Consider the following 10,599-nt stretch of genomic DNA (forward strand, 5'->3'; position numbering starts at 1 on the left):
TCATCAACTTGACGGAAATTTACTGTTGTCCTATAAGACTCTACACTTGAAGGCCCAACAATGTCCACAAGAATAAAGTTCTATGTCGGGAAAACGACACCTATGGGAACCTACAACGGTCCCTTGATCATTCGGCAGATGGAGAGAGGTGGCGCCCAGAGCGGAACTAGCGATCAGCACAAGCAAGGTCTTTAACCCAGGTTCGGGCCGCTTGGCGCGTAAAACCCCACTCCTGCTTTTTTTGTTGTATTGAGTGCTTACTGTAGGGTTACTTGCTACAGTAATTGCCTTTTGGTTGGTGATCAAAGAGTCTAAACCCCAAAAGGTCCAACCCCTAGAACTGAGCTTCTGGCCTCCTTTTCTAAGCAAAGGGGTCAACAACAGTGCTCTGAAGTGGGTTCACGAGTTGCATACTGAACAGGGTTCACCGCTATCTATCTACGGCACTGTCAGGGGCAGTAAATACCTTGTCAGTCCCTCCTGACCTGAATCAAGGTGGCATCGACACGTACCCAGGTGTACTGACACCTAGGTTTTGTGATGGCGCATGAGGAATGCGCTGGAGTGGTGGAAGTCGGTTGCCCTTTGACAGGAGGGACACGTGGCAGACGAAGGAAGCTTGCCGGCATGGCGCCCTTGCCGGTGGCCTAATCCGTCTTCCCGGCAAGGAGGGCTTGCCGATGCCCTGGACGTCTTCCCGGCAAGGAGGGCTCGCCAGGGCCTTGCGAGTCTTCTCGGCAAGGAGGGCTTGTCGGGGCCTTGTGGGTACTCTTGGCGAGGAGGCTTGCCGGGGCCTTGTAGCTTGGACTGGTTCTTCACACCTTCAGATGGGTATGATCTTGGCGAGCCTGAGTTATCTTCCCATCGATCGTTCTTCGTGTACTGTCGCCAAGGGTGGTGCTGGTTTCCATGCACAAGTATGAGGCACTTGAGACCCCAGTCTTCTGTGCACCGACAGGAGCCCTCGAGCCTGTTCCACACACGCACGCGAGGCGTCGTTGGGCCAAGCCCAAACTAGTGCACGGGCTTTTGTGACAGGGTACTTGGCAGCTTGGAGCCGTTGCAAGTGGACTTTCCCCACGTCGCGGATTGAGCGCGCGAGGTGGAGAGGCATGCGCACACTGGCCGTCCCACCTCCCGAAGCATTACTGCCACGCGTGAGGCATGCGCAGTAACGATCAGGCAAGTGTCAGTTGTGGCCTTAAAGGTCGCAGTCGTGGCAGGGACCGCCACCGCATGCATTGGTTGTGATAGCCTGTCTTATTAGGGATGATAGACTACTCATATCAATAAGGAATTCCTTCTTTTCCGGGAACCCATTCGAACACAACTCTCAGGTTAAGAGTGCTCAGCTTTGAGTACTTCTAGGATGGGTGACCGACCGGGAAGTTGATCCCGGGTGCGCATGAGTGAGGACAAAGTGCACAGAAAAGACTAGTATTGATATGTGGGGCCAGGCTAGATCCCGCCAGGAGTAATGACCACCGGTGGGTGTGTCCGGGGCATTACAAGTTTGGTATCAGAGCCGATCCTCGTGGTTACACGGATGTTTGCGGACAGGTGTGCGGTCATGTTGTTCATGACAACTGTGACCTGTCGTGGCACACGGCATGGTACATGTACTGGACTGGATGCACAAACGTTTGTGCCAAGAGGGAACGCTCCTGTGGCCCGACGAGGATGTCGGTTCCTCTGAGTGGTCGTGTATGTGATAGCCTGGCTTATTAGGGATCATAGACTACTCATAAATAAGGAATTCCTTCTTTTCCGGGAGCCCATTCGAACAAAACTCTCAGGATAAGCATGCTCAGCTTGGAGTAGTTGTAGGATGGGTGACCGAACGAGAAGTTGATCCCGGGTGCACATGAGTGAGGACAAAGTGTGCAGAAAAGACTAGTATTGATATGTGGGGCCAGTCTAGATCCCGCCAGGAGTAACGACCGCCGGCGCGAGTGTCCGGGGCATTACATTAGTGGAGCAGGGCGGTGTGTCCGGGGCGTTACATTAGTGCAGCAGGGCGGCTTCCTGTTCGCCCATGTTCAAGGGTGATTGGGCGAGAGGGGCGGCGGTTTCTGGAGTGAGCAGAGCTAGCCGTTGTGCCTCGCCCTATAAATTAGGAGTTTTGCGAGGGTGTTTTGCTGATCCCCTCGTGGTTCCACGGATGTTAGCGGACAGGTATGCGGTCTTGTTGTTCATGACGTCTGTGACCCGTCATGGCACACGGCATGGTACATGTACTGGAGTGGATACACAGACGTTTGTGCCAAGAGGGAACGCTCCTGTTGCCCGACGAGGAATTCGGTTCCTCTGAGTGGTGGTGTATGTGATAGCCTGGCTCATTAGGGATGATAGACTATTCATATCAATAAGGAATTCCTTCTTTTCCGGGAGCCCACTCGAAAAGAACTCTCAGGTTAAGCATGCTCGGCTTGGTGTAGTTCTAGGATGGGTGACCGACCGAGAAGTTGATCCCGGGTGCGCATGAGTGAGGACAAAGTGCGCAGAAAAGACTAGTATTGATATGTGGGGCCAGTCTAGATCCCGCCAGGAGTAACGACCGCTGGCGGGTGTGTCCGGGGCGTTACATTGGTGCAGCAGGGCGTTGTGTGCGGGGAGTTACATTGGTGCAGCAGGGCGGCTCCCTGTTCGCCCATGTTTAGGGGTCATTGGGCGAGAGGGGCGGCGGTTTCTGGAGTGAGCAGAGCTAGCCGTTGTGCCTCGCCCTATAAATTAGGAGCTTTGCGAGGGGTTTTTGCTGATCCCCTCGTGGTTACACGGATGTTTGCGGACATGTGTGCGGTCATGTTGTTCATGACGTTTGTGACCCGTCGTAGCACACGGCATGGCACATGTACTGGACTGGATGCACAGACGTTTGTGCCAAGAGGGAATGCTCCTGTGGCCCGACGAGGATGTCGGTTCCTCTGAGTGGTGGTGTATGTGATAGCCGGGCTTATTAGGGATGATAGACTACTCATATCAATAAGGATTTCCTTCTTTTCCGGGAGCCCATTCGAACAGAACTCTTAGGTTAAGCGTGCTCAGCTTGGAGTAGTTCTAGGATGGGTAACTGACCGAGAAGTTGATCTCGGGTGCGCATGAGTGAGGACAAAGTGCGCAGAAAAGACTAGTATTGATATGTGGGGCCAGTCTAGATCCCGCCAGGAGTAACGACCGCCGGCGGGTGTGTCCGGGGCGTTACATTGGTGCAGAAAGGCGGTGTGTCCTGGGCGTTACATTGGTGCAGCAGGGCGGCTCCCTGTTCGCCCATGTTCAGGGGTGATTGGGCGAGAGGGGCGGCGGTTTCTGGAATGAGCAGAGCTAGCCCTTGTGCCTCGCCCTATAAACTAGGAGGTTTGCGAGGGGGTTTTGCTCATACATCCAACTCCTGAAACACTCGGCATCCCCAGCTTGTTTCTGTAGTATCTTCCTTAGCTTCAGGTGGCGCTCGCCCCTAACCATGGCTAGGAGACGAGGGCGGCCACCATCGCCCGCTAGGGCGGCGAGAGGATCCCGTTCGGATCATGCCACATCTTCAGGGGACGCAGGTGTAGAGGGTGGCCCGAGCACCCGAGGTTTTGGAGGGGCGAGGGTCCGCGGTCGCCGTGGAGGTCGTGGCCGGGGTAGGCAGGATGCTACTCCAGCACTCCCGTCTTCTCCCAGGCTTGTTCCCGCAGGGACTCATGTTCAAAGGACCCGGCTGCAAGGCCGCATCAGGACCCGGCTTCAACTCCCCATCGCCTTCACCAAGGCGATGAGCAAAGAGAAGCTCCCGGTGTTGTGGCTTTGGGTGCATGGCTGTGGCAACGGCGCCATACAGGTGGCCGTGGAGCAGCCGCGGCCTCGGCTCCTGTTCCTCGGGCGCAGGTGGAAGAGCTTCGCTCGTACCATAATCTCTAGGATGGGCACGTTCTTCGCTTCAAGATGACGGTGGACAACCTACTCTCCGTCAAGATATACGGGAGCTCAGGTGTGCATCTCCGCTGCTGCGAAGAGAGCTCGAGCGGGACTCAAAGCTCTTCCTCGCGCGAGGGCGATGAGTACAGGACAGACGGTAGCGACATCGGGTACGGGTCAGACCCTCGGCAGGCTAAGCTTGGGTACGAGGATCTAATCTCGGACTGACCATCGGTCACACCATCACTGTCAGTCCACGGCTCTCCTCCTCCTGAGTTGGGACCGACGAGCTGGAAGAACCAATGCTGCCGCATATTGCGGGAAGCGCTTGGTTCCCAACTCTGACGTCCCTTCTGGCCCCGTTCTCCTCCGCGTAGTGCTGGTCCAAGAGGAACCAACCTAGGTTGCACCGGGGGCTTTGCTACTGTTTTTCTTCTTGAACTTCTATCCGGAAAGCATGTTCCTCGCCAAAAGACAGTACCATAGGTTAGAGTAGTAAAAATCGTCCATGTAATATGTCTGAGTTTGCCTCAAACAGAAGAATGAAATGTTGTTTTCCCTTTTTCTGATCCCCCTCTTTGTATGATACACCCCTTGCATTTTTCGGAAGCTTTCTGGCATGACTGGTCCTGCAGCTAGTGCTTTGAGGAACGAATCCTTAGCAGTTCGTCAGAGGGGTCATTACCGACAAGACTCGTTACCGCACTCAGTGCAACCGTTAGATCGTCGAGTGCGGCTCGAGGCGAAATAAGGCGTTGTGTAGCCGCTTTGTTTGTTGATCAAGTTCAAAGTAGTGTGAAGGCACTCTGTGGCCATTCAGGTCATTGAACGAGTTCGAAACAGAGCCAAAGTGCATTGTTCCTGACAAGGTTCCATCTGCGCGCAGGTTTCTCATACAAAGATTGGGATTTCTACATAGGAAACAACCTATCTACTCGAAAATTCCATCTAGAAATTATATCACTTATCTGTTGTGCCGCGGCACTTATTCCCGCGACGTCTAGATCTTTTGCCGGGGACTCAAATCCCCGGGAAGCAGGATGTTACACCCTCCCGACAACCTCCCCACCGGCAAGGTTCTTGCCGATAGTCTTTGACTATCGCATAGGAAATAGGTTGCCGGGGTATAACTCCTTTTTATCTTTTGCCACACCGTGCTGGTGGATCCCCCGAGTGCATATTCGGCGGCGACGCGATGCTTCCAGGGGGAAACGTTTCCGCTGGAGTGCGTGTCGAGGCTTTGGGACCTCTTGGTGCATCCTCGACGGCTATGCATCACTCCGCGGAGGTGTGACAGCCGGAGTATGCATCGGAGGCCTCGGCGAAGCCCCCAGGCAGACCCTCGACAACAACACACTATCCTGGAGCGGCGCATCAGCCTGATGTCATCGAACTCGGGGTCTCCACCTCCTTGGCCTCTGCTTGTGTAGTGGCGCGCTTGCGCAAGCACTAGGAGGGCATAGCAAAGTGGAGCGACCACCGTTGCATCCCACTTTGGGGAACCGCGGCGGTGCGCTCAACTTCCAAAGATCTGGTTTAGAGCTTGCTCGAATTCGCGCAAAAACTCTCAGCAGCTCCACCAAAGGGGCGTGCCAAAGATGTCGGGAAAACGACACCTATGGGAACCTCCAAGGGTCCCTTGATCGTTCGGCGGAGTGAGAGAGGTGGCTCCAGAGCGGAACTAGCGATCAGCACTGGCAAGGTCTTTTACCCAGGTTCGGGCCGCTTGGCTCATAAAACCCTACTCCTACTTTTTTGTTGAATAGTGTGCTTACATTAGGGTTACTTGCTATAGTAATTGCCTTTCAGCTGGTGATTAAAGAGTCTAAACCCCAAAAGGTCCAACCCCTAGAACTGAGCTTCGGGCTTCCTTTTATAGGCAAAGGGATCACCAACAATGCTCTGAACTGGGTTCACGAGTTGTCAGGGGCAGTAAATGCCTTGTCAGGCTCTCCTGACCTGCATCAAGGTGGCATCGACACGTACCCAGGTGTATTGACACCCTACTTTGTGCTGGCGCATGAGGGATGCGCTGGAGTGGTGGCCGTTGGTGGCACTATGGCAGGTGGGACACCTAGAGGGCGAAGGGAGCTTGCCGGCCTAGCGCCCTTGCTGGTGGCTTAACCTGTCTTCCCGGCAAGGAGGGCTTGCCGAGGCCCTGGACGTCTTCACGACAAGGAGGGCTCGTCGGGGCCTTGCGAGTCTTCCCGGCAAGGAGGGCTTGTCAGGGCCTTGTGGGTCTTCCCGGCAAGGAGGGCTTGCCAAGGCCTTATAGCTTGGGCTGGTTCTTCACACGTTTGGAGGGGTGTGATCTTGGAGAGCCTGGTTATCTTCCCATTGATCCTTCTTTGTGTATTGTCGCCAAGGGTGCTGCTGGTGCCCTTGCACAAGTCTGGGGCACACAAAACACCAGTCTTCAGTGCACCAACATTCTGTAGTAGACATCGGGCAATTAAAGAACTTAATTATGAAATTTTAAACTTGCCGATGGAAAGAGGTTATTTGATGTTATCTCATTAGATGAATGGAGGACACAAGCATATGAAAATTTTAAGTTATTTAAAGAAAAGGTTGAAAGATGGCATGACAAGAGGACCCAAAAAGGAGAATTCAATGTAGGAGACCTAGTAATTTTGTACAATTCTTGTTTAAGATTTTTTGCACGTAAACTCATTTCCAAATGGGAAGGCACGTATGTTGTCCAGGAGTTCTATCACTCCGGTATTATAAGGATCGATAACTTTGAAGAGAAAAAAATTCAAGAGTGATAAATGGGCAAATAATTAATCATTACATCTCAGGTACACCCATTAATATTGAAACTAATATTATTCAAGTGATAACATCGGAGAGGAACATAAGAGAAACCTCCCGGAACACTAGAGTATACCAATAAGTAAAGCACAAACTTCTAAAACGGTCGCATTGTGAGGACCCACAAGAATAGGTGATCAATCACGGTCCTTTCGGTACGTAAGAGTGTCGAACCGAATGACGAGCAGAAGGAAATGACAAGCGGTTTTCAGCAAGGTATTATCTGCAAGTGTTGTAAGTAACAACAATAGATAGTTTTGGATGCATAAGTAGTATCTCTACTTAGTGAAATTTTTTGGCTAGCAAAGGACACTAGATAAGCACCACATGCTAGAGGATCCATGACAATATAACTTCTATGTGAATGTAAACAAACATAACGCATTACACTATCTTCCTTATCCAACACCAACACTTCAATCAATATTTAATATTTTGTGGGGCTTAGAATCATAAAATATTTCCAAGATAGTATATTTGTATGTGAATCTCCACTCCTCTTTCATAATTATGGATGGATTGTATCAACGACTATTGATATGTTTGTTAACTCCCCACAACTTTTATCATACTTTTTCTATGTGAAGTCATTACTCCCCATGGGATTAGCATATGATTTCTCTATTTCTTTTATTTCTTTGCTATGATTGATGCATGAGAGTAAAACAAGCAAACTCAAATTAATCTTTATTATAAAACTCTCACACTCGATTACAAGGACAGATAGATCTCAAACCAAACACTCTAAGCAAGGCAATACTGAAATTTTATTTCTCTAAATCATGAAATATCTAAGGATTGAACTAAGATATGTGATAATGGTAAAAGTGATGCTTATATGATACTAGGCACCTTCCTCAAGTGTGGAACAAGCTAAGGGTTGTGCCTATACCAATGTACTCAGGTGTCTTCCTTGGGAGATGGTGGTGATAATGTAATACTTTTAGAGATGATACTTCTTAGGATAAAGATCTCCTCATTAAGCTTGCCAAATTTTTTCTTAAAGTCTAACTTTTCCTTGCGAAGTTTATTGCTGACGATAGTTTCTCCTTCCATCAAAGATGGGTTTTACTGGAGGAGGTAGCAGTAGTGTCTACATGTGTGCGACGATAAGTGGTAAATCGTGTATTGGAAGATGTAACCTTATTTGGTCAGCTTGACTTTTTGAACTCCATGAGCATCTCTCTAGGTTGCGGTAGAGGTGCTTCTTCTTCCTCATCATCACTTATAGGCTTAATCCTTTTTAAGTCGTCCTCCACTTTTTCCTCCATTGACCACCCATAAGGATCTGCATCTCCACAAACTTGGGGATTGGGAGTGAGATCTGAAATGAAGCTATCTCCCTCTGAGTCTTGTGATGACATATTGCCTCCAAATTTGTAAGGAAAAACAGGAACAAACAAGAACAGAGGATAATCTTGCAATGTGGGGGCACAATAGATGGCACTATATAAAACGATTTTTTTCTAGGTCAGAATATGTGTCCAAGAAGAAAACAGAGTCCGAGAGGCACATGAGGGGCTCCGAATCCATCAGGGAGCGCTCGGGGGGGGGGTGTATCCACTAATGCAGAAAATCCTAGCTATGCCGTGGCTAAAAAGCCTTTTTTCGCGTAGCATCCCTATGCCACCAATATCATGCCATTGTTAAAAAATACTAGTGGCTTCCGGTCCCACGTCAGCAGTATTATACGTGTTGATGGCGTGCCATGTAGGCAACGCCACCACTATAATAATTCACGTAGCAGCGTTGATGTACATTGCACGCGAGGAACATTTTTATAGCCAAAAAATCCCAACACGTAACATTTAGAATTTAGCATTGCACACGAGGAACTACTTTAATAAAACAGTGCATTCCAATTAATAATAACTGCCAAAACTCACAAGTAGGTATTAACGACAATCCTCACAAACACAAGCATATTTAATAAGCAGTTCATTTCGCACGAGAAAACTATATATAACACGAGCCAACTATATATAACATACTTAAAAGAGGTCAACAACAATTATCATCGTCAAGTAATGGCGTGGGGTGTTCCTGATAGTGACTAAGACTGCCTGTCAAACCCAGAGATTATTGCCAGCGGGAAATTGCTCCACCAGCCACACCGAAGATAGTGCGCCTGTCCGTGTGCACTGCATAAACACGGGTGGTGACAGAGCCCCTTGTAGTAAGGCGTAGTCTAGAAATGCCTTCTTCATCTTGTTCGATGCCACCACTCACACATAGACTCTTAAGTAATTTCTAAAAAAACATGATGACCGTGTAACATTACTACTCTATAAGCTTATCACCACATTAATATATGTACTAAGGATATCATCAAATTCTAAATTCAGCATATGATCACATTAATAAATACTAAGGATACCAATTTACTATAGTAATATGTAAAATACTATGACATGGCTGTTAACATTCGTCAATGTCAAGCGGGTCACGAATGGCATCCCGACATAGGCATCACGTGGCAGAAGTTTTTCCCAAAGCGTGTCAGTTTCATCCTCGGTCAGCCTCGTCATTCTTTGGGCAAAGACTGCTTCATCAAGTGGGCCATCATCTTCTTCCTCATAGTTGAGAAGAATAACAACAAGCCTTGAAGTTTTTCTTCTGAAGGAGAAGCTGATCAATTCACCAACAGTAAGATGCATGCTGGCAATGAAACAATCCCATTCATCTCCTCCAATTTGGGTGATCTTTCGTCCCTTATTGACCTCCATAGTGTAGGGGGGAAGGTGTATCAAACATGAAAGTGTCTTTAGATATGAGCTCATTGAAATCCAGTCTCACATTGGAAGGAAGAATTTGTGTAAGAAAAACAAAAAACAAGCACACAATACATTAGTGGAAATAGCAACAAAAACACGAGCAAACTACTAGAAGATTCCTAATTTCTTACCATGGTAGGAACAAAACACGTCTGGAAGTAAATGCTGAATAGCGTGGCAGTTGCAAGTCTAGTTGCGGACCTTGACTTGCACACTCAACATGGTGGTGTTTGTGCCATTCTACACAAAACATATTCAAAACTAAGTATATAATCGAATTCTAGACTAGTGAACCGACACAGGTAACATGTATAATTATACACGAGTGGCATGCATGTATATACAAATGAACAAAATCCATGGAGGGAGACACAAATAAACAAATTATACTCAAAATGTTACATTAGGAGTTCATTTTATTTATTCCTCTGTCATTCTAGACTACACTACCAAATTAAATTGAACTAGAATCTTTAAAATTCTAGACACTCAAAACATTTCTACTCAAAATTCACTATTAAATCGGATTTTAAATTGGATTATCACTAAAATTTGAACACAAAACAATCCATTGAATGAAATGTCAATCCTACATCACACAAAGCAATCCATTGTATATATATGTACTAAAATATCTACACAAAGCAATCCTAAATGGACATATAGATCAATCCCACACATATGGAAGGAGATGGAACGGGAGGGGGAGGAGATGATTCAACATTGCTAGTCGATGAAGGCCCGCGACGGGCGGCGACGGTGCGGCGACAGAATGGTAATAGCATGGGGATGGCATGGTGACAGAGCGGTGACAGGTGGCGTTGGTCGAGGGGGAGTTGAAATGAAAGGGCACGTATACTAAAGCATGGCGGACAAGGTCTTTTTCGGTGGGCCTTTTGCTTGCTTGGGCCCAAAATGCAACGCCATAGCTAATAAAAGCCTGAATAGAAAAAGACTAACTAAGTTCAATTAAAGACTGCACATACTTAAATACTCAAAATTGGAAGTGTTAGCAATAATCATGTCCAAAATGTAAAATAAAATGTTTTCTATTTTCTAACTACCATATATAATCTTTAAATACTTAAAATACTAGTTCAAGTGGAAATATAAT

At 48.0% G+C, this 10,599-nt stretch overlaps 1 protein-coding gene across 1 annotated transcript; it reads right to left on the minus strand.

The window, feature by feature from the left end:
• Positions 1–8,790: 8,790 nt before the first annotated feature.
• Positions 8,791–9,437, minus strand: LOC123450143. Its single transcript, XM_045127544.1, has 2 exons — positions 9,117–9,437; positions 8,791–8,961 (listed from the first exon to the last, which is right to left on the minus strand). The coding sequence occupies exons 1-2, from the start codon at positions 9,435–9,437 to the stop codon at positions 8,791–8,793; spliced, it is 492 nt and encodes a 163-aa protein (XP_044983479.1).
• Positions 9,438–10,599: the final 1,162 nt, after the last annotated feature.

Source organism: Hordeum vulgare, chromosome 4H (assembly GCF_904849725.1).
Source record: "Hordeum vulgare subsp. vulgare chromosome 4H, MorexV3_pseudomolecules_assembly, whole genome shotgun sequence".
Taxonomy (NCBI): Eukaryota; Viridiplantae; Streptophyta; class Magnoliopsida; order Poales; family Poaceae; genus Hordeum; species Hordeum vulgare.